Here is a 24,806-nt window from a genome sequence, read left to right as displayed (position 1 = left end):
AAATCTTACTGTTCAAAAACTTTTGACAGCTGATGTATAGAATTTATGTTCTAAGTCCAATTTGATCACTATTCCTTGTTCTTATACAGCTTCATAAATTCTGCTTAAATGTAACCCCTTGCAAACACACTGAGTTTTTATTTTCAACCACTGAGCAATACATAGTAAAAACAGGCAAGCATCTGACAATCACATTATTTGAAATGAGGCCAGGATACTCAGGCCTCAGGTGACGCTTAATTTTTCTTCTGTTTACGACATTAAATGGGTCATATCATGATGAATCAAATTTCCTTTGATCTTTCAACATAAAAGAGTTCATTGTACTTTGAAAACATTCTGTACCATTTAGATCTCAAAATCAAAAAAAGATCCATTTATTGAAACTGGGCTACAATTTGAAGTCTTGGAAATCCTTGGATTTCTGATATTAACGTACGACCACCCACATTTGCACATCAGTGATGCCTGCCAATTCCTGATGAGGTCATATGGAGGAAATTGGATAGATTATTCCTTAACACCAGAAATAAAAAGTGTAGAAAGTCAAGGCAAACCTTGTGCCATTTCTGGCTGCGTGTAGCATCTGCCACTCTGCATATCTGACTGAATGATCGCTGTGTTAAAAACAAACAGCTGAAGTTTATTTCATTGATCTTCCATGTCAGACTAATTTCAACAGTTTGTGCTGCATGTTTGCCTAATAATGTGAGCTTAAGATTCTGGAAACTGTTTGAAAACTCTGTTTTGCTCATTTAAATTTTTGCATTTTATTGCAAATATTTAGTCTAGACTGTTCTTGTGGACAACTGAAAAATATCCCCCACTTTATATTAGGTGGCCTTAACTACTATGTACTTATTTAAATTAATCATTTAATACAATGCACTTATTGTGTACATGCATGTTTTTACATTGTATATATCATCTATAATTAATGTACAGTTACACTGTTGACCCACCCTTAAACCAACCCATACCACCAAACCTGTCCCTAACCTTACCCGTATCCCGCCTCAATAGCAGCAAGTGTTTTGCAATACAACACCAACACAATACCAATACATCATACTTATTTTTTGATGCAAGTACAAGGCCACCTAATATAAAATGGGACCAAAAAAACATTACCAAATACAAATGCAATATATATATACATATATATATATCAAAATAAATGGACATTTCTGGCTGCGTGTAGCATCTGCCACTCTGCATATCTGACTGAATGATCGCTGTGTTAAAAACAAACAGCTGAAGTTTATTTCATTGATCTTCCATGTCAGACTAATTTCAACAGTTTGTGCTGCATGTTTGCCTAGTTTTATGAATCAGTCGTAATCTAACACAGGCTTTGCAGAGGCATTTAAGAAAGGAACAAACTAATCTATATTAAATCTGGCAAATCTTGAAAAGTTCAGTGCTTGAGACTTGTGAAAAATGTAATCCAACAGAAGCGGTTTGATTTATGATTGATTATGTAGCTAAACTACCCCCCAAAAAAAAGGTCTGTTTCCATCCTGAAATGACCTGCCAAACTGAATTATTCTTCAAAAACCGCTTGTGTCATGAATGATCAGTGATTAATCTTTCTTTATGTATCATCCAGGAGTCTGAGCTGTCAGAGAATCACTCTACACAAGAACCTATTCTGCTCGTATGTGCTCAACTCAGCCTTCACCATCGTCAACCTCATAACTGTGGTCAACAACCCCAAAGTGGTGCAGAGGAATCCGGTGCGTGCCCTCATCTCTACAAACATAATCATTGTTACTGCTGGTACTGCTTTCTGTTTTTGAAGTCAGGAAAAAGAGGCTGATCCAACTATTAGAGCAACAGTGTAAACATTCTGAGTAAATGTAATGCATCAAATCAAATTTGTTTTTCTTATTACAAATTCATGTAGACCATCAAAGTCTAAAGCACATATTTCACCATTTAAAGACTTTAAAAGTTCATGTTAGTAAGATTTTTCTTTCTTATATTTAGCAAGGATGCATTAACTTGATCAAAAGTGACAGTTAAACATTTATATTACAAAAGATCACTTTTTGAAATAGATGCTGTTCTTTATGAAAGCCACTAAATATATATATATTTTTTTAAAGAGGTAATTGCGACTTTTTTTCCTCGCAATGACGAGTTTATATTTCGCAGTTCTGACTTTTGTCCTCATAACTGTGAGTTATAAAGTCGGAATTGTAAGACAAACCTGCAATTCTGAGAAATTAAGTCAGATTTCTAATATAAACTCGCAATTGTAAGTTATAAAGTCAGAATTGTGAGATATAAACTCGCAATTCGGACTTATTTTTCTTAGAATTGCGTAATATAAACCTAGTTGCAAGAAATAGTCAGAATTGGAGATAAAAACTTGCAATTCTGACTTTTTTTCTCAGAATTGTGAGATCTAAACTCACAATTGCGAGTTATAAAGTCAGAATTGCGAGATATAAACTTGCAATTTGGACGTATTTTTCTCAGAATTGCATAATACAAACTCAATTGCGACTTTTTTTTTTTTTTCGCAATGATCAGTTTATATTTCGCAATTCTGACTTTTTCCTCAGAATTGTGAGATCTAAACTCGCAATTGTGAGTTATAAAGTCAGAATTGTGGGATATAAACTCAATAGCGAGAGAAAAGGTCAGAACTGCAAGATGAAAATTTGCAGTTCTGACTTTTTTTTTCTCAGAATTGTAAGATCTAAACTCGCAACTGAGTTATAAAGTCAGAATTGTAAGACAAACCTGCAATTCTGAGAAATGAAGTCAGATTTGTAATACAAACTCGCAATTGTAAGTTATAAAGTCAGAATTGCAAGATATAAACTTGCAATTTTGCCTTTTTTCCCAGAATTGCGTAATATAAACTCAGTTGCGAGAAATAGTCAGAATTGAAGATAAAAAACATGCAATTCTGACTTTTTTTTCTCAGAAATGTGAGATATAAACTCGCAATTCTGAGAAATTAAGTCATATTTGTGGTATAAACTCACAATTGTGAGTTATAAAGTAAGAATTGCGAGATAAACTTGCAATTCTGACTTTTTTCTAAGATATAAAGTCAGAATTGAAGATAAAAACTTGCAATTTTGACATTTTTTCTCAGAATTGTGAGATCTAATCTCGCAAGTGCAAGTTATAAAGTCAGAATAGTCATTTTTAAACTCACAATTTTGAGATATGAAGTCAGATTTGTGATATGAACTCACAAATCTGATTTTCTCTTCAGAACCGCATGATATAAACTCGCAGTTCTGGGAAATAAAGTCACAATTCTGAGAAATGTGAGATATAAACTCGCAATTGTGAGTTATAAAGTCAGAATTGCAAGATATAAACTCAGTTGTGACAATTATTCTCAGAATTGCAAGTTAATATCTCACAATTGTGACTTTTTTCTCAGAATTGTGGTATAAACTTAATAACATGCAACTGCGAGTTAAGTCAGACTTGTGAGATATAAACTCGCAATTGTGAAAACATATCAGTCTTTTTTTTTTTTCACCCTCTAAACTGGACTTTATTACTCGCAATTGTGAGTTTATATCTCACAATTCTGGAGGGGAAAAAAAACAGAATGGCAAAATACAAACTTGCATTTGCAAGGAAAGTGAGTTTTTATTTTGAAATTCTGACTTTATTTTTCACAATTTTGAGTTTCACTTAATTCTGAGAAAAAAGTCAGAATTGTGAGTTTATATCAGCAATTCTGTCACAAATAGGAGTTTATATCACAATTCTGTCACAAATGGGAGTTTATATCAGCAATTCTGTCACAAATGGCTTACATAGTTCTTTGCATCAAAGAATTCTCAAAAGTTGTATTACAATTTCTGCAAAAATATAAGCAGCACAACTGTTTTCAGCAGTTAAATATTCTATATTTGCCATGCATAAGATATGATTTTTGCCCTTCAGATGTGACACATATAAGTCTGTTTCTCATTGTATTTTCATTGCATAAGATTTTTGCTTAGAATATGATCTTTTCAGGTTTTGCTCTCTATGGAGGAATGCATAAATCTGCCACACTGGAATGCACCGCATGATATAAGAGGTGTGGTGAGGAGATGTGTTTCAAGAAAAACATTAACTTTTAGCTACTGTATCTAGTGTGATTGAGAAGAATTGTCTATTCCTTTTTTCTGATATAAAAACAGCTAAAAAGTGAGACGGTCTAAAATGAGTTTTTGCACAGGGTTTCAAATGGCCTGTCATCATGTGTACATGAGTAGATTCAGAAGTTGTGAAAGAACTAGAGTGAACCGAATGTGTAGTTTTGGAGTTGCAGAAAGATGATAATCACCGTTCTTGCTTGCATGAGAATATTGAGTTGTGTCTGAGAGATGCATTATCACATTCACCAGACTCCGTTTAAAAAGCAAACACTGCTGTGCCTGTCAAAGTACCATCCTTACGTATGCCTTCTCAAAGTGATGTCTGTTTTATGAGGCCGGTGTAATGCAGATGTCTCAAAATGTGCATTCTTTCAGAGGTGGGTGCATTCTCGGTGTTTAATTTATGGTATCCTTGTTCAGCCCGGAGAACAAGCTCCTTCTGTTTTTCCTTCCAACTGAATACAGAATGCATTCCCAGACTCAAGAAGATGAGGCTACAGACAGGGTTACCCACTTTAGTTTAGACCCTCTTTTTCTGACATAAGCTGTGCTTAGTCTGACAAGAATGCCACTGTACATCAAGGACATCTGAATTGAAGTAAAAAAGCCTCAACTTCTGAAAGAAAGTTGTGTGTGGAGAATAACATGTGTGAGAATGTGCTGCCAGTTGCGTGGGTGCAGCAGACAGATGAAAGCTATGGACATATGGTAAAAAGTTAATCTGGATGACTGATGTGTTGTTGGGAGGTGTGTGATCCAGAGCTCAGCGGATTGAGAATAAACACTTTTGCCAGCATTTTCTAATTAAAACTACACACATGTCTTAAAAACGAGCCAGGCAACTCAAGCATTCAGAGCAAGGTAATGTACATGTTAAAGAGATAAAAAAATGGGACACAAAATGAATACTCTGTTGGTATTTGTGAATTTCAAGTAAGCTAATCCCAGGTTAATTTGTAAGGTAAAATAAGGCCTATCATATGGCAATTCCCCAGTAAACACTCTAGCCAACGCAGAAATATTGGCTCAACTAATAATGTGAGCTTAAGATTCTGGAAACTGTTTGAAAACTCTGTTTTGCTCATTTAAATTTTTGCATTTTATTGCAAATATTTAGTCTAGACTGTTCTTGTGGACAACTGAAAAATATCCCCCACTTTATATTAGGTGGCCTTAACTACTATGTACTTATTTAAATTAATCATTTAATACAATGCACTTATTGTGTACATGCATGTTTTTACATTGTATATATCATCTATAATTAATGTACAGTTACACTGTTGACCCACCCTTAAACCAACCCATACCACCAAACCTGTCCCTAACCTTACCCGTATCCCGCCTCAATAGCAGCAAGTGTTTTGCAATACAACACCAACACAATACCAATACATCATACTTATTTTTTGATGCAAGTACAAGGCCACCTAATATAAAATGGGACCAAAAAAACATTACCAAATACAAATGCAATATATATATACATATATATATATCAAAATAAATGGACTTTTAAAACAAAGGAGAAAATGCTTCCCATATTTTTTTCCTTGATCTCAAAGCTGTGCCATCCAAACAAACTTAATGGCATTTTGATGTGAATCCATCTGTCACTTAGTTATTTGGCTAAAATTAAAACAATATTTGGATCAGTGTTTGTTCAATCTGTTAAATCACACTTCTGCTGTTGTTTATGCATTTATAAAATTGTCAGTTGCCTTAAACAGCTATGCCATGTTAATCACTTCACATATGGACCATTTTCACATTTCCAGGGTTCTTGGAAGCATGTCATATTTAGGTAAAGTTTTGTGTTCTCAGCTTCCCCAACAGCAAAAATCCATAATAGCACTTCTATGACTTTCCAAAAGAGTAGAAAAATATTGAGAGATTGATTATGTTGGTGAAAATAGAGAAAGATGTAAAATTTGCTGTCACTCCCTCAACCTTTATATTAGAAACACTAACCAAGTGGAATTAACTAGTTTTATCAAATGTAATGCCAATGTAAGAAAACACAATGTTACAGTGTTATAAATGTCCATTATTTAAAAATAAACAAACTTGATTTGTTTCTACAGTTGAGGTCAAAAGTTAACATCCATCTTTCAGAATCTGCAAAATGTTAATCATTTTACCAAAATGAGAGGGATCATATATAATGCATATTATTTTTTTATTTAGGACTGACCTGAATTTATAAAAATGACCCCATTCAAAAGTTTACATACACTTGATTCTTGACTGTGTGTTTTTTTTGTTTAGAGATGGTTGTTCATTGTTTATCCTGAACAGTTAAACTGCCTGCTGTTCTTCAGGTCCCACAGATTATTTGGTTTTACAAATTATTTTTGGTTTTTTGTGTATTTGAACCCTTTCCAACAATGACTGTATGATTTTGAGAGCCATCTTTTCACACTGAGGGACTCGTATGCAACTATTACAGAAGGTTCAAACGCTCACTGATGCTTCAGAAAGAAAAACCATGAGCTGGGGGTGAAAAACGTTTTGAATTTGAAGAACAGGGTAAATTTAACTTATTTTGTCTTCTGGGAAACATGTAACTATCTGAAATGAAATGAAAAAATATCATATTTAGACAAAACAAGAAAAAAAAAATATGTATCTTCATTGTTCAAAAGTTTTCATTGTTCAAAAGCGTTTGCATGGTTTTTCCCTTCTGGAGCATCAGTGAGCGTTTGAACCTTCTGTAATAGTTGCATACGAGTCCCTCAGTTGTCCTTAGTGTGAAAAGATGGATCTCAAAATCATACAGTCGTTGTTGGAAAGGGTTCAAATACACAAAAATCCTGAAAAACCAAAGAATTTGTGGGACCCGAAGGATTTTTCTGAAGAACAGCAGGCAGTTTAACTGTTCAGGACAAACAAGGGACTCATGAACAACTATCATTAAAGAGAAAAAACAGATGTGGATCATTTAGGTAACAACACAGTATTAAGAATCAAGCGTATGTAAACTTTTGAACGGGGTTATTTAAATTCAACTATTATTTTCTTTTGTGAACTATATGTAAACGTCTTTTATGTGAAATATCTTATTCAGGTCAGATCTAAATAAACAACATGCATTTTGTATGATCCCTCTTATTTTGGTAAAATAACATTTTGCAGATTCAGAAAGGGGGATGTAAACTTTTGACCTCAACTGTAGATTTACAATGTTAATAATGCATCATTACAGCATGTACATTTGAAATTTATAATAATAAAACAAAATGTTATCAACTGCAGGAGATAATTTGCGAAGCATTCATTTATTACTATCTTAGCCAGCTAGAGCAGAACCAAACCGGCATCTTGGACCATAGTAATTTACGCTGGTTCAAGCTGGTCTTTTCAGCAGGGCTGCCCTGTCAGATTTCATTTTTGGCTAAATTGCTTGTTGCAGTGAAACTTAAAGCACCTGTCTACTTCATTTTCCCCCTCTGCAGATTGGCTGCAAGGTGCTTCATTTCTTCCACATGTACATGCTGGGCTGTAACTATTTCTGGATGCTCTGTGAGGGGATTTACCTGCACACTCTGATTGTGGTGGCCGTATTTGCCGAGGAGCAGCATCTGCACTGGTATTATCTTCTGGGCTGGGGTGAGTCTCCGCCAGCTCTGCTCCCACTGTCCATCTGAACTCAGCTCCCCGTTTAGCTTTCCCATCTGTTAGCAAACTCTAAATTGTAAATATGAACACCCGCCCTATTTGCTCAGCACGGAGTGTATCGTGACCTGTTTTTATAGGCAGCTGTTTCATCAGTCTTTGCTCCATTATTTATTGGATACATTTGCTTGTGCTCATGTCCTTCTGCTCCATAAACAGAAAACACTGTCGCCGACACAAACACTTGTTTAAAGACAGACAAATAAGCTAATCCACTGTTAGAACACATTGTGCTGAACATTTGTGGATGTTTACGATTCATGCTTTATTTCACATTCTGGTGTACTTTACAGTTCCCACTGGCATTTTTATTATCACGGTTAATTGAAGATCAGTGCCCGGTTGCATAAAGAGCCTTAAGTTTTTCCCTTAAGTATGAAACTTAAGGCATGATTTCCCCTTACCTAAGGGGATGATTTAAGGGTGTTGCATATAATCCCTTAAACACTTCCCTTACTAAAAGGGAAACCGTTAAGTGTTTTACGACAGCTATTCAAGGTTTGCCGTTAAAAAAATCTATTGTTGCTATGGACACGTTATTTTGTAATGCAGATAGTGGTGTAAGTTTTCACAGAAAACAGTATAACACGGATAAGGTGAACAAAATATAAACCAAATATAAACGAGAAGGACCAAGCGAGACGGAAACTCAAACTGATAATTGACTCAAAACGAAAAATTCTGAAAAATCATTTTATTGAGTTTCCGAGGCGATGTGAACATTATGAAGCGTATGTTTCATTCATACTCGAAGCCGGAGGGCGCTCTTGCGCTGAAAGTCCAATCCGGACTCATAGAAGTGTTATGATGGAATACAGCAGTAATCGCTGCAGCTAAACTGAAACGTAAACACAATAAACACACGATTGCGACAATATACGGTTTATGTGTGTTTTTTAAGTTATCTCCAGGTAATACGTAGGAAAATACAGGAATAAAATATCGAATATAAATTTGTTCTCGTGTGTGACGGACTCTTGTTTGAGGTATTATGTGTGAATGTAATTTAATCAATGGTTATGTGTGAATAAATGCCTAAATTAATCTGTTTAACATATAAAGAGTACGATCGTGGATTGAATCAGCGCGCTGTTTAACACTTAAGGTGACATTTTCCATACCTTATGTTATACTTAGGGAAATGACAGCTAAGGGGCTTTATGCAACACTTAAAGGGGTTTAAGGAATACTTAATAGAAATTCTAAGGGTCTATGACGTTTCAACTAAAGAAACCCTTAAGTGACATTTAAGGGATATTTTATGCAACGCCCTTAAGTGTAAGGGAAACATAAGGGCGATCTTAAGGGAAAATTACACTTAAGGTGCTTTATGCAACCGGGCACAGGCCCTAACTGACTTGTATCGTCTGGTCTGTAAATTAGCAATGACATGGGTTAGGAACTTGCCTGATAAATGGACGAGAAAATACCTGAATTGTGGAGCATTATTAAAGATTGTATGATATCTGTCATCCGTCCCCAAAGAGAGAGAATCAATTGTCTGTCTACTAAAAAATGTTCTGACGTTATTAAAAATTCCCAGTATTCCCAAGCAATATTTCACCTAAAAAATTTAAATTGTTATTATTTACTTATTTGCGTGTTGTTTTACCCCATATGACTTACTTTCGCACATGATAAGAGCAAAATGTTTGAAGAATGTCCAAGCCACTCTTTTCCATATGAGAGAAAGTTGAGTATGAAAGCCTATTTCCACCACTGAATAAAAAAAAAAAATAATTGTAACTTTTTATCTTACAGTTCTGACTTTTTTGCAATTCTGACTTTTCTTAGAACTGTGAGATATAAACTCGCAATTCTGAGAAATCAAGTCAGAATTGATTTGTGATATAAACTTGCAATTATGACTTTTTTCTCAGAATTGCGTGATATAAACTCACAGTTGCAAGTTATAAAGTCAGAATTGCATAATTACATAAACACAATTCTGAGAAACAAAGTCACAATATTTCAGTCCTGACAGTAACTCGCAATTGTGAGTCAAGTCAGATTTATGATATATAAGCTCACAATTCTGAGAACATAGTCTTTTTTCCCCCTCAAAATTGGACTTTATAACTTGCAACTGCAAGAATTGCGGGATACATACTCTCATTTGCGAGAAAAAGTGAGAACTGTAAAATTGTTATGCAATTCTGACATTATAACTAAAGTTTATATTATGCAATTATGAGAAAAAAAGTCAGAATTGTGAATTTATATATTGCAATTCTGACTTTGTAACTTGCAATTTCAAGTCTGCAATTGCAATTGCAATTTTTCTCAGAATTGTGACTATTTCTCACAATTCTGACTTTATAACACGCAATTGCGAGTTAAGTTAGAATTATGAGATAAGCCCGCAATTCTGAGAACATTGCTTTTTTTCACCTTCGAGCTAATAAAACAATTCTGAGAAAGAAAGTCAGAATTGTAAATTAATATCTTGCAATTCTGACTTTGTAACTCGCAATTGCAAGTTTATATCATGCAATTATGAGAAAAAAGTCAGAATTGCAATTTTTCTCAGAATTACGAGTTTATATCTCGCAATTGTGACTTTTTTTCTCAGAATTGCGACTATTTCTCGTAATTATGACTTATTACAATTATAACATGCAATTGCGAGTTAAGTCAGAATTATGAGATACAAACTCACAATTCTGAGAACATATCTGTCTTTTTTCCCCCTCAAAATTGGATTTTGTAACTTGCAACAGCAAATTTATATATCATAATTCTAAGAAAAAAAGAATTGTGAGATACAAACTCGGATTTGCAAGAAAAACAGTCAGAATTGCGAGTTTATATCATGCAATGCTGAGAAAAAACTCGCAGTTGCAAGTTTAAAGGAGAAGTCCACTTCCAGAACAACAATTTACAAATAATTTACTCACCCCCTTGTCATCCAAGATGTTCATGTCTTTCTTCAGTCGTAAAGAAATTATGTTTTTTGAGGAAAACATTTCTGCATTTTTCTCCATATAATGGAGTGCTATGGTGCCCCGATTTTGAACTTGCAAAAGGCAGTTTAAATGCAGCTTCAAACGGTCCCAAATGTGGTTGTAAACATTCTCAGCCGAGGAAGAAGGGTCTCATCTAGCGAAATGATCGGTTATTTTCATTTTAAAAAATACAATTTATATACTTTTTAATGCCAAACGCTCATCTTGTCTTACTCTGTTTGAACTGTTTTTGTTCCGGTTCTTGACAGGTATGTCGAAAAACTCCCATCTCATGTTCTCCCTCAACTTCGAAATCGTCCTATATCGCTGTTTTACCTTTTTTGTTGAGGGTGTTTGATCTTCTTTGCATGTTCACATTGCATAGACTGGGTCAGAAGTTCTGCAGCGACGAAGGATGATTTTGAAACGATTTTTGAAGTTGAGGGAGAAAATACAATTGGAGTTTTTCAACATATCCTATCTGTCTTGAGCCAGAATACAGAGTTGAATGAGAGCAAGGCAAGATGAGTGTTTGAGATTAAAAAGTATCTAAATTGTAAAAATTAAATTGTTTAAAAAAAATTTCAATGAAAATAACCAATCGTTTTGCTAGATAAGACCCTTCTTCCTCGGCTGGGAAAATTTACAACCGCATTTGGGATCGTTTGAAGCCACATTTAAACTCTCTTTTGGAAGTTCAAAATCAGGGCACCATACCAGTCCATTATATGGAGAAAAAATGCAGATAATTTCTTTACGACTGAAGAAAGAAAGATAGGAACATCTTGGATGACAAGGGGGTGAGTACATTATATGTGAATCTTCGTTTTGGAAGTGGACTTCTCCTTTATATCATGCAATTATCAGAAAAAAGTCAGAACTGTAAGATAAAAAGTCAAAATAACCTTTTTTATTTTTTTATTCTCTGGTGGAAACGGGCTTCCATAAGTGAGGGGAAAACACCATAGATGTATTATAAAAGTAGTTAATATGATCTATGCACTGTTGTCCAAGTCATCTGAAGTTATTTAATAACTTCTGGTGAGAAACAGGCCGAAATGTAAGTCATTATTCTCTGATAATCGTCCCTTCCAGTGCCCAATTCCTCATATATCAAAGACAATTTTGTTTATTTGGCCTATAGATGCAGAGCTTGTACCACTATGATTTTAAATACTTCAATAAATCAAGTTACCCATTTCGTGTGGTCATGGCTCGCCGTCTAATAACAGTTACAACATTATCAGTCATTTTGCATTAGACTTATAATATTTTGTGTTTGACAAATGTCTCAATTCTCCTTTCAACAGGATTCCCCTTGGTGCCTGCATCCATCCATGCTGTGGCGAGGAAGAAATACTTCGATGACAAGTGAGTAATGTTCACTGCTTTTCAGCAGTAAATACAGAAGACAGGCCAGGTTTAGTGGACAGTGGGTCTGATATGGGATTTATTATATTTTTCCACTAGCTGCTGGATGAGTGTGGAGACGCATCTGCTCTATGTGGTTCACGGCCCCATCATGGCAGCTTTATTAGTGAGTCATCACCTTTATTTAATATATTTATCCATTATAATGAGTTTCGCATACATTCACACAGCGTTCATAATGTATTTAACCATTTTAATCATGAAAGAAACTGGAGTATGCTTAATGTTGAGGAAAACTTCTAAAGCAATGTCATGTTCTTAGTGCCTAAATGACAAATATTGCGTTTAACATCTCATTACAGTGCTTTTCTGTTCAAATTGGATTATCGAGTCAATGGCTTTGTTCATTCACAGTTAATCAAGCTTAATTGTGGCAACGCTGTGTGAAATTAAAATCTAAACAGAGCATGTTAGTTAAGGACTATTTAGAGTTCATTTTTATTTTTTTTATTTTGTAGGTCAATTTATTCTTTCTGCTAAACATAGTACGGGTCTTGGTGACCAAACTGAGAGATACGCATCGAGCTGAGTCTAACATGTATATGAAGGCGGTGAGGGCCACGCTCATTCTGGTGCCCTTATTGGGCATTCAGTTCGTCATCATCCCTTGGAGACCAGAGAACCGCTTGGCAGGAGAGATATACGATTACATCATGCATATATTAATGCATTACCAGGTAACTCAGACTGAATGTTAACTCTTTCTACTTGTGGAATCTCAAAATGTTTGTTAATGCTTCTATACATTTTTTGTTTCACAAGGGATTGCTGGTGGCAACCATATTCTGCTTTTTCAATGGAGAGGTAAGCAGATTGAGCAGATTATTATCCTTGTAATGCATAAAGGCATATTTCACCCAAATTGTGGAAGCTTGTTTCTGCCATGGAATAATAAATAAAAAACATAACAGCAGCTTTATGTCACAATTCTAATAATAATAACTTGCACATGATAAGAGCAAATAACTTTTTTCCTCAAAATTACAAAAAATAATCTTGCAATTTAGACAAAAAGTTCATATCCTACGAGTTTTTCCTAAGAATTCTGAGTTTACATCTTGCAATTCTGTTGTTTTTAGCCATATATTAAAAGATAAAAAGGGTATTTGTGACTTTTTTCTCACAATTCTTACTTTATATCTCAGAATTGTGTTTATATCTCACAATTTAGACTTTATTTCTCACATTTCTGATAAAAAAAGTCAGAATTGTGAGATAAAAAGCCGCAATTTCCTCTTTTTTTTAATCCAGTGGTGACAACAAACTTCCATAATTTACTCAACCTAATGTCATTTAGTTTTAAGTTTTTGATGAATATTAGTACTATTTTCCATGCAACATCATAAAACCCCATTTAAAGTAGTGTATAAGACTTGTTTGTGACAGATAATTTACATTCAAGCTAAAAGATATTGTGGCAAAATGTGTCTTGTCAAAGGTGTGATGCAACATTTAAAGGGATAGTTCACCCAAAATAAAAATTCTGTTATTAATCACTCACCTCAGATTATCAGTGAAAAACTATAGTTTTCAACTTTTTTTCTGATAAAAACTACCAAATGCCTTTAGATGACCTAGAATACAGCATTCAGATTTGATGTGACATGAAGGTGACTATATAATGACACAATTACTTGCCACATCACATTAAAGAATGTCAAAATAATGGCTGTCATCTTTATAAACGGGGCTAAATTTAAGCAAAATCACCCCCTGCGTGAAGGACGTGACCTTTGGTATAGTTTGACGTTTTGTCAAAACACCAAAGTGCTAGTGGCTGGTGTTCGGGAAGCCAGTGAGGCGTTCAGCCAGTTTCTGGTTGAATACCTGGTCATGTTGTGCAACTGACACATTGATTCAGACATGGTTGATGTCACTTTCCTCTATGATCTGTCAGGAAGCACACATGATATGACTGGTGACTTTTAAGAACAGTTTGATAACAACTGTAGGGAGTTAAAGTCTATGTGTCTAAACAAACAATCTCAACGTAAAACATATATGCTGAATATAAAACACTAAAATTCAGGTAATAGTACTAATAAACGTAATATGTTTTAAATTACCAATCACCCGGTTTATATATTATAAACACATTAAATGTGTTACAGTTGAGGTCAAAAGTTTACACCCCCCCCTTTGGAATCATTTAAAATATTAATTATTTTACCAAAACAAAAGGGATCATACAGAATGCATGCTATTGTTTATTTAGTACTGACCTGAATAAGATATTTCACATAAAAGATGTTTACATATAGTCCACAGGAGAAAATGAGTCAAATTTATAAAAATGGTAAGGGTAAATTTACCTTATTTTGTCTTCTGGGAAACATGTAACTATCTTCTGTAACCTCTGAAGGGCAGTACTAAATAAAAAATATGATATTTAGGCAAAATAAGAAAAAATGTAATTCTGTTCAAAAGTTTTCACTCCCCGGCTTTCAATGCATCATTTTTCCTTCTGGAGTATCAGTGAGCATTTGAACCTTCTGTAATAGTTGCATATGAGTCCCTCAGTTGTCCTCAGTGTAAAAAGATGGATCTCAAAATCATACAGCCTTTGATGGAAAGGGTTCAAATACACAAAAATGCTGGAAAACCAAACAATTTGTTGGACCTGAAGGATTTTTATAAGGAACAGCAGGCAGTTCAACTATTCAGGACAAACAAGGGACTTAAGAACAACTATTACTAAAGGAAACAAAAAAAAAAAAAGTATTAAGAATCAAGGGGATGTAAACTTCTGAACGAGGTTAGTTTTATAAATTCTATTATTTTCTCTTGTGGACTATATGTAAACATCTCTTATGTGAAATATCTTATTCAGGTCAGTACTAAATAAACAATAACATACATTTTGTATGATCCCTCTTGTATTGGTAAAATAATTTACATTTTTAATGGTTCTGAAAGGGGGTGTAAACTTTTGACCTCAACTGTATATATGGTAATGTATGTTAAACGTGTAATCCTAATGAATGGAAATTAGATTTGCAATTCAAATTCATAAATCTAAAATTTAGGCCTAACAGTTTTTGAGTGACCTGATTAAGCTTTTGTCTGTGGCATTATACTGACGCCAATGTACTTTTCTCAAGGGTTGGTCGTAGTTGCAAAAGATGGAGATGTGTCTCACTTTGTGTATTTTCACAGTCACCAAACATCTACTTGAAAGCCAGACGCTTTCAATGTTTCAGTCGAAGCAAGGGGGTGCATGAAAAGAGTACTAAGTGGCAGTAAATACCAACAAGCACGTCAAAGTACATTTACCAGACTTGAGGAAAACAGACTTAGAGCACTTATGCATGACAAAACCAAAACAATGAAGAGACAGTTTCATTAGAATACTCAGCATGAGGTTCTTGGCACGAACTTGAATGGAATGAATTAGCGCCTTTCATCCGCCTATGTGTAAGTCATGTTTTAAACATGCTGAATTATTTCTGGGCCTGGAAAATGGGTCAATTATTAGCCTATGCATGAGCAGCCAGCTCGCATCAGCATCAGCGCGTCTACAAACTATTTGGATGTGTCCTAAGCACAGATCCTGTTTCAGGACAATAAAAGGGCCACTGACACAGAATAATATTTTCTTTGTGGTGGTGTTTGTTTACCTCAGCGTAATGATTCGCTCTAGTCTAATGTCCTTCCCCTGTGCCCCCGTCTCCTCTAGATTTGTGCCTGATCCAATATCCCTCTTTGTTGCGTGTTAAAAATACACAGAGCGGTAATTGGCACATCAAAATCGGTTATGATAATAATAGAGTAATATAATTCCCGCATTCTCCAAATCCACTAAATATACTGCCCACAGAGGATGAAACAAGAAACAGAATTTATACTTAAATCTTAATTAAAAGTCAAAACAATTAAAGGGATAGTTCACCCAAAAATGAAAATTCTGTCATTAATTACTCACCCTCATGTCGTTCCAAACCCACAAAGACCTTTGTTCGTCTTCAGAACACAAATTAAGATATTTTTGGTGAAATCTGAGAGCTTTCTGATCCAACATAGACAGCCACACAGCCACCATTGCTACTATTCTCGTAGCTTCATAACATTACGGTTGAAGTCACATGGACTGTTTTAACAATGTCCTTACTACCTTTCTGGGCCTTGAACGGGTCATTTGTATTGCTGTCTATGCAGGGGCAGAAAGCTCGCGTTTTTCATCAAAAATATCTTAATTTGTGTTCTAACGATGAACAAAGGTCTTACAGGTTTGGAACAACAGGAGGGTGAGTAATTAATGACAGAATTTTCATTTTTGGGTGAACTAACCCTTTAAGTGTAAGTAACGTCTTTCATTAAAGCAACTCTGATGCACAAACAGTGCAGCGCAGCTTGTCAAATCACATTTTTCACAATGTAAAGTTCTAGGACACCAGATGTTAGCAGATAAAAACAGATGTTAAAGTAAAACCTGCTACCTGAAACGTTAAATTAAATGTTAAAAGTTAAATTCAATAGCAGATGATTTATTAATGATTTAAAAATATAATATAGTTGTATGGTGAATGAAGCAATTGATCACAGATTGTTTTTAAATCAAGTTCGTCTTTGAGGATGGTTATAATAAAACTACAAAGACTTAAAGAATCCTGTGACTGATGAGACGTCTCAGCACGAGGAAAAATAGCTATAGCTGTGTCCAATTACATTTCACATACTCATTTCACTGGCTGATTCACAAGAACAGCCAAAATCATACTACTGTTTAAAAAATTGGGGTCAGTAAGTTTTACATTTTTTTTTTTTTTATGCATACTTTTAAAAGTGACAGTACAAAAAAACAGATTTCTATTTTAAATATATAATGTTCTTTTGAACTTTCTGTTCATCAAAGAATCCAATAAAAATACATGTATTGCATTGATAATAATAATAATAATAATAATAATAAATGGTCTTGAGATTCAAATCAGCATATTAAAAGATTTCTAAAAGATCATGTAAACTAAAGATTGGAGTAATGGCTGCTGAAAATTCAGTTTTGCCATCACAGGGAAAAAATTACATTTCACAACATATTAAAATAGAAAATAATTATTTTAAATAGTAATAAATAATCATCTTTAACAATATTCATGTTTTACTATATGTTGGATCATTTCAGAATTTTTATATTGAATTATTTATTTAGTTTGCGTTTTAATGTATACATGTATATACACTGCCGCTAAAAAGTTACTTGTAATTTTTTTTAAAGAAGTCTTTTATGCTAATCAAGGCTGCATTTATTTGATCAAAAATACAGAAAAAAACATATATTGCAAAATGTGATTAGACTATAAAATAATGTTTTTTATTTTAATATACTATAAAATATAATTTATTCCTGTGATGCAAAGCTGAATTTTCATCAGCTGTTACTCTAGTCTTAAGTGTCACATGATCCTTCAGAAATCATTCTAATATGCTGATTTATAATTAGAATTATCAATGCTATAAACAGTTGTGCTGCCAATTATTTCTTTTGGAATCTATGATTCTTTTTTTCAGGATTCTCTGATGAATAACAAGTTAAAAAGAACAGCATTTATTCAAAATATACATCTTTTCTAACAATATAAATCTATGCTATCATTTTCTATTAATTTAACATCCTTGGTGAATAAAAGTATTAATTTCTTTCAAAAAAAAAAGAAAGAATAAAAATGCACTGACCCCAAACTTTTGAACAGTAGTGTATATTGTTAAAAAAACATTTCTATTTTAAATAAATTCTGGTCTTTTTAACCATTTAATGATCAAAGAATCCTAAAAAAAAAGTATCACATATTCCAAAAAATAAAAAATAAAATAAAAAAATTAAGCAGTACAACTGTTTTCAACGTTGATAATAAATCAGCATATTAGAATGATTTCTGAAGGATCATATGACACTGAAGACTGTAATGTATGCTGAAAATTTAGCATTGTATCACAGGAATAAATTACATTATAAAAATATATTCACATAGAAAACAGTTATTTTAAATTGAAATAATATTTCACAATATTATAGATTTTTTCTGTATTTTTAATCAAACAAATGCAGCCTTGATGAGCATAAGAAACGTCTTTAAAAACGATTAAAAATCGCACTGATCTTGAACTTTTGAGTGGCAGTGTATGTATAAATATGTATATATGTATAACGTTTAATTTATGGTAATATGTTTAAACTGTGTACTCCAAATAGATGGAAATTTTACTTGCAATTCAAATTCATAAATCTTACATTTCAGCATATTAGAATGAGTAATGATTTCTCAAGGTAAAACGGAAGACTGAAGTAATAACTGCTGAAATCTTGAATTTAGGCAAATTTCAGCATATTAGAATGATTTCTGAAGGCTCATGTGAAGCTGAAGACTGAAGTAATAACTGCTGAAAATTCATCTTTGCCATCACAGGAAAAAACATTACATTTTACAATATATTATAATAGAAAATAGTTACTTTAAATAGTAATAATCTTTAATATTCCTGTTTTACTGAAAGCAAATGCAACCTTGCCTTGGTGAGCATAAGAATGTTTTAAATTTTTTTTTTTTTTTGTTTACTGACCTCAATCTCTATATGTCGTATTATAGCATAGACATATGTTATTATGAGCAGTAAAGTTTTGAAAAAAGGTTATGAGTAAAAGTTATATTTTAACAGATTGTTGATGTTTGACTGCAGGTCCAGGGAGCTCTGAAGAGACAGTGGATGCAATACAAAGCCCAATGGGGTCAGCGACGACGTGAGCACTGCTCCATGAGATCCACCTCCTACACCGCCACCTCCATAACTGAGGTGCCTGCTTTCATGTACCATCATGACTGCAACAGCGAACACTTGAATGGCAAACAAACAGAAGACTCTGAGCTAGTGGCTCTCAAGACGGGCGAGACATACGCATAAACATTTGGAGAGAAAGACAGTACTGGGAAAGAAGAGATTCAGTCAAACTGGAGACTGGAGCAACGTTGAGTGAGCGTTCGCAAACTCCCCCATCTCAGCACTTAAGAGTTGACACCAGAACATTCAAAGCCTGCGTGCTGGCAAAGCCGATTCTGTTGAAATATTACCCAAGGCTTTGTTTATATTCTCTACAGCTCTGCTTCTGCGAGTTGAAACGCAAAGGAAACGAAAAAATTCAGACATGGGATACGTTTTTTAAAATGTCATACTAAAGCTGCTCGTGTCAGGCTCCTCTCACATCCTTTTCGGGCTCGTGGCCACAAGTAAAAAAAAAAGTTACTTTGCAAAAAACCAAAGGATGTGTTGATTTGTGGGATGCTGAGTGTTTCTCTAAAGCCACTGGGAAATGATTCTCCAGAGGACAGGCTACACTCATCGGTCTCTGAACAATGGAAAGTTTTTCTGTGCCTGAATCTTGTTCCTGATGGTGGTGGTGAAATGTCAAAGGAGGTTACAAAGATCTGTCTGACGGTCATTTTGCATTTGAAAATAGCTTTTTATCTGTCTTGCGAGACTCCTGACTGCTTTATTGTTTTTGCAGCTGTACTTTTCTGCCTCGTCTTCGTTTTGCGAAAGGGGGTGTGGAGGAAAAAGATGAACAACATGGACAATTTTAGGACTGCTTAAAAGCTAATTCATAAACCTGTGCATAGATATGCACAAAAATGTATTCTGTAAACAAAAACAAAACAACAGAAATATATATTTAACAAGCTCCCGCGTTTTAGAGTGCAGATTGTATTTATCAAGTCTGATTTCGAAGCATCTTTTCAGTGTTCTGGAGCGCTACTTTGCCAGTAAGTGCATTTCCTCTTGGCAACCAAAATCCACCACTCATGAATGCACCAAATTTACTTCACGTTTTCAACTGGTGATCAATAATTCACTTTTCTTCACTTGCCTTTATCCAACCACAAATTACTTCTGGGACAGGCTGACTTAGGCTGGAAATAAGAAACGGCAAATTAAGGAACTTTAGATTTTGGAACTTTAGATCAAAATAAATTGTGCTATATATATATATTTCCCATTTGATCCAAAATACAGCAAAAGCAGTAATATTGTGAAATATTTTACTATTTAAAATAACTGCTTTCTATTTGAATACATTTTAAAAGGTAATTTAAATTTTCAGCATCATTACTGCAGTCTTCAGTGTCACATGATTCTTCAGAAATCATTCTAATATGCTGATTTGCTATTTTTTTTTCTAATATGCTGATTTGCTATTAGTTTTTATTATTATCATCAGGATTCTTTGATGAATAGAAAGATCCAAACATCACCATTTATCTAAAATAAAAAGCTTTTGTAACATTATATACTATACCATTCAAAAGCTTGGAGTCAGTATATTTTTTTATTTTTCTGTAAAAGAAATAGTAGAAATTCATACTTGTATATAGCATGGATGCTTTAAATTGATCAAAAGTGATGATAAACATTTATAATGTTACAAAAGTTTTCTATTTCAGATAAATGCTGTTCTTCTGAATTTTCTATTCATCAGATAAACCTGAAAAAAATCTACTCAGCTGTTTTCAACATAATAATAATAATAATAATAATACATGTTTTTGAGCAGCAAATCAGAATATTAGAATGATTTCTTAAGGACCATTTGACTGGAGTAATGAAAAAAATCAGCTTTGAAATCACAGGAATAAGTTTTCTTTTAAAATATATTCAAATAGAAAACAGTTATTTCAAATAGTAAATATAATGTTAAAAATTATTGTTTTTGTTGTACTTGGTGAGCAGAAAAGACTTCTTTAAAACATTAAAAATCTTAAGATTTACATTTTTTTTAAATACATTTTTATTCCACATATACAGTATGCATTTGAAGATTGAAAGGTGACGTTGTTACAAAAAAATTATTTCAAATAAATTCTGTTCTTTTCTAAACTTACTTATTTTTAAAGATTCAAGAAAAATATGAAACATGAATATGAAACGTCTAACTGAAGACTGGAGTAATGCCTGCAAAAAGATCAGCTTCACCATCACAGGACAAAAATTACATTTTAAAATATAATTAATTAGAATTATTTCAAATTGTAATAAGATTTACCAATATTAAAAACTGTACTGTATTTTTGATCAAATAAATGCAGACTTAGTCAGCTTAAGTGACTTCTTTCAAAAATATATAAAAAAAAAAAAACTATTAAGTTTATACAGTTCAAACTATTGGCTACAATAGTTTGAACTGCAAGTGATACATAAATACAAACAAACATAAACATACACTGTAGGTCTGAAAACGTTTAAAATCAACGCAACCCATCTTGCTACGCCTAAGGAAATAATGTCTTCAAAAATACTTTGGTGTTTTCTAAAACTAAATGTAGAACAACACGCCCACATACAGTATTTTTAAGAGTGTGTAGACTGGACAACTGTGAGGATAACAAGACCCTCTTGGCTCATATCAGACGCGTCTGGGGTGCATGTGATGACAGGCAGCTGTCACAGAGTTTGGATTGCCTGTCACAAGAATGCAGTGACAACTTACACAGATATCAAACGCACACGTGCAACTACAAATAAACATGTTCTTTACAAATGCATCAGTTTCTGCTAAACGAGAATCAAAAACCTTATTGTTTAAAGATCACATTCAAAAATCACTTAAAGGATTTACAGTATGCTCACATTTCCTAACAATGTGAATTTTATATAAACAATGCAACAACACTCTGGACACAAGCTTGTCTTTTTTTCTGTATTTTTTTTGTTACTTTGGACTACAACACTGTACTTTTATTTAAAAGAGATGTTTAGCTGTACATAGTGTGTTGTGTTTCAACGGGTTTGAGGTGAAATTGTGACAGTTGGGTCATTCATTGTGAGTTGTGTCTGTAACTTGGACTTGGTATTTGCCATGTAACTGTTTTAGTCTAACGTGAAATTGATTTATCATGGTGTAAATACAGCCAGTCATTAAGCTTGTTTGAGCTACAGTTATAAGTTTCAAGTCAAAAAGCTACATTTCCTGCTCCTGTTGTCACCGAAAAACTACCATGCTTTCAGAAAGAAAAATATATATATATATATATATGAATATTTTTATTTTGGCAGTCTTTCACCTCTTTGTAATTGTGTCCATGTACAAAACTCCACATGCCTCTACACTGTACATAAAAAAGATGGCTTATAGATAATAGTTTTTTATGTGACCCTGTTTGCGTATATTTTTACATACAAATATATATCTCAAGCACACATCCCAAATATTCTTTGCTATTTAAAGCATAACTTTCATGATACCACTCTTACTCATATCACAGAATCAAAGGCATTTTTCTGATTCCCAGGCATCTTCATTTGGCATTTCAGGTTTAAAGGTTTAACTTCATGGCTAATCACATTCAGTGTAATTGACTTTTGTGACTAAGATGTGGTTTGATCTGGCCTGAGGGTGTGGAAGCTCAGACAGCAGTTGAGGATATTTCTGGCATAGCCGGTGTCACATCCACTAAACGTCAGCCTCTACAGGTGCAGGACTGACAAATGTCCTTTGTTTGCTCTCCTCCCTCTGTCCATTCAGATACAGCCATCAAAACACCTCTAACATTAAACTGATTTGGATAAACATACTTGGTTTTTATGTCCCGTCGTTAAAATATTTAGGACGCTCAGAAATCTTCCTAATGAGAGTTAAAATAACTGGACATAAGGTAAACTGACAAGTAGTAGGACATTCAACAAAACATACAGCATGTATTCTTAATATGATTCTTAAAGTGATAGTTCACCCAAAAATTAAAATTACCCCATAATTTATTCACCCTCAAGCCATCCTACTATAGGTGTATATGATTTTCTTCTTTCAGATGAATACAGCCGGAGTTATATAAAAAATGTTCCAAGCTTTATAATGGCAGTGAATGGCTGTTGAGATTTTGAAGTCCAATAAAGTGCACACGTTCATCATAAAAAGTGCTCTGCACAACTCTGGAGGGGGTTAATAAAGGCCATCTGAAACAAATATTTGCGTCCAGTGGATGACGTTGGATGTGGGCGAATGTGGAAGCATAGAGGAGAGAGCGAAACAAAATACCAGTCACGAATTAGAAGTACAAAACAAGGATTTGTGAAGAAAAATATTGGAGGATTTTGATAAGCCAAGAGGAGTTTTCTTTTGATGTAAACAAAACTTGGTTCTCACGCAACTAACATATTGTCATCAGAGCTTATGCTACGCCTAACACTGCAGGAACACCACTCTCTCATAAATGTGCACAAAGCAGTTAGCGGAAGCTACAGATTACAGTTTATAAAGTTTTAAATATGGATATTTTTCTTACACAAACACATCGGTTCACTTCAGAAGGCCTTTATTAACCCCCCGGAGCCGTATGGCGTACTTTTTATGATGGACGGATGCACTTTATTGGACTTTAAAATCTCAGCAGCCATTCACTGCCATTATAAATCTTGGATAAGCCAGGACATTTTTTTTAATATAACACTGATTATATTTGTCTGAAAGAAGAAAGTCATATACACTTAGGATGGTTTGAGGATGAGTAAATCATGGGGTAATTTTTAATTTAAATTTCATTTTTGAGTGAACTGTCCCTTTAAGTCATGTTAACCCATTCACTTTAAAAATAAATAAATAAATAAATAAAATATTTGTGGGTTTTGTATGCAGAACTGGCCATAGATATGACATAAATATCAAATATTCAGCCTTTCTGTAGTCAGCAGCATAATTTATGGGAAATTCGATGTATATGTTCGAATTTAACCCATACAAGACGTCTTAAAATATTATATTAATCTGTGGGGGTTTCAAATTGTTACATTAATCTCCTAAACAAAAATTCATCTGATACATTATTTATTATGTGAATGATAATTAGGTGCAAAGAAACTATGAATACTTGATATTCTAATAGCATTTTTGAAAACATGAAATTAGTTCATTTGTTTTAGATATAAAGAGTTTGTACTGGATCGATTATGTTGTCCATAAACATGCACTGTGAATATATCTCACATTTCATTCTGTAATCACTTTCCTTTGTAATCATTTCAGAGTTTTGTTTGCTATTGATGCAGAAATGACAGTCTACTGATGTTGTTTTGTTCAGCAATTTCAATCAGACATATATTTATGAAAATGTTTGCTGTGGTCTCTCTTTACTTGACTTATGGTTTATTTTATGAAAAGCTCACGATGCTGGTGTTTCCATATTTTGCTTTCTTTCCGGAGGGTTTCTGTGAACAAATATGTGGATTATTGTTTTTGAAAAGTGAGAAATTATGAACAGATGTTCATTTAAGTTCAATCGACAGCATTTGTAGCATAATGTTTATTACTGCAAAAATCATTTAAACTCATGCCTTTTTTCTTAAAATACAAAAAGCTAATCCAGATTACAGCGATTCACAATGGAATTAAAAATAGGGGCCATTTTTGGATGATTTGAAAGCAGAAATGTGAATTTTATAATTTGTAAATGTAAACATTTTTAGGAATGTGTCCGAGTAGTGAATCCTTATTCGGAGAGGTAAGTTACGGAAAAAAGAATAACGAGTTTTACAGAGCCACTAAAATGTCATGGTTAGCCGTTTGCTAGCGGTAGCCTGTTACAATAATTACATAACATTTCACTTACCTCATAAAGAGAGTAAGGAGAGAGGATATTGTCAAATGTGT

At 33.7% G+C, this 24,806-nt stretch overlaps 1 protein-coding gene across 1 annotated transcript in view; it reads left to right on the top strand.

Annotated features, from left to right (window-relative positions):
• Positions 1 to 24,269, top strand: part of calcr (calcitonin receptor) — a 75,617-nt gene extending 51,348 nt beyond the window's left edge. The window contains exons 10-16 of the mRNA XM_051137552.1: positions 1,610 to 1,736; positions 7,580 to 7,733; positions 12,055 to 12,115; positions 12,215 to 12,281; positions 12,634 to 12,852; positions 12,938 to 12,979; positions 18,851 to 24,269. Coding sequence (XP_050993509.1) covers positions 1,610 to 1,736; positions 7,580 to 7,733; positions 12,055 to 12,115; positions 12,215 to 12,281; positions 12,634 to 12,852; positions 12,938 to 12,979; positions 18,851 to 19,072 — 892 coding nt within the window. The 3' untranslated portion in view covers positions 19,073 to 24,269. The remainder of the gene's footprint in view (positions 1 to 1,609; positions 1,737 to 7,579; positions 7,734 to 12,054; positions 12,116 to 12,214; positions 12,282 to 12,633; positions 12,853 to 12,937; positions 12,980 to 18,850) is intronic.
• Positions 24,270 to 24,806: the final 537 nt, after the last annotated feature.

This window comes from Labeo rohita, chromosome 19 (genome assembly GCF_022985175.1).
Source record: "Labeo rohita strain BAU-BD-2019 chromosome 19, IGBB_LRoh.1.0, whole genome shotgun sequence".
Classification (NCBI taxonomy): domain Eukaryota; kingdom Metazoa; phylum Chordata; class Actinopteri; order Cypriniformes; family Cyprinidae; genus Labeo; species Labeo rohita.
The sequence above is the reverse complement of the archived record's forward strand: the minus strand, read 5'-3'. Positions and strand labels throughout refer to the sequence as shown.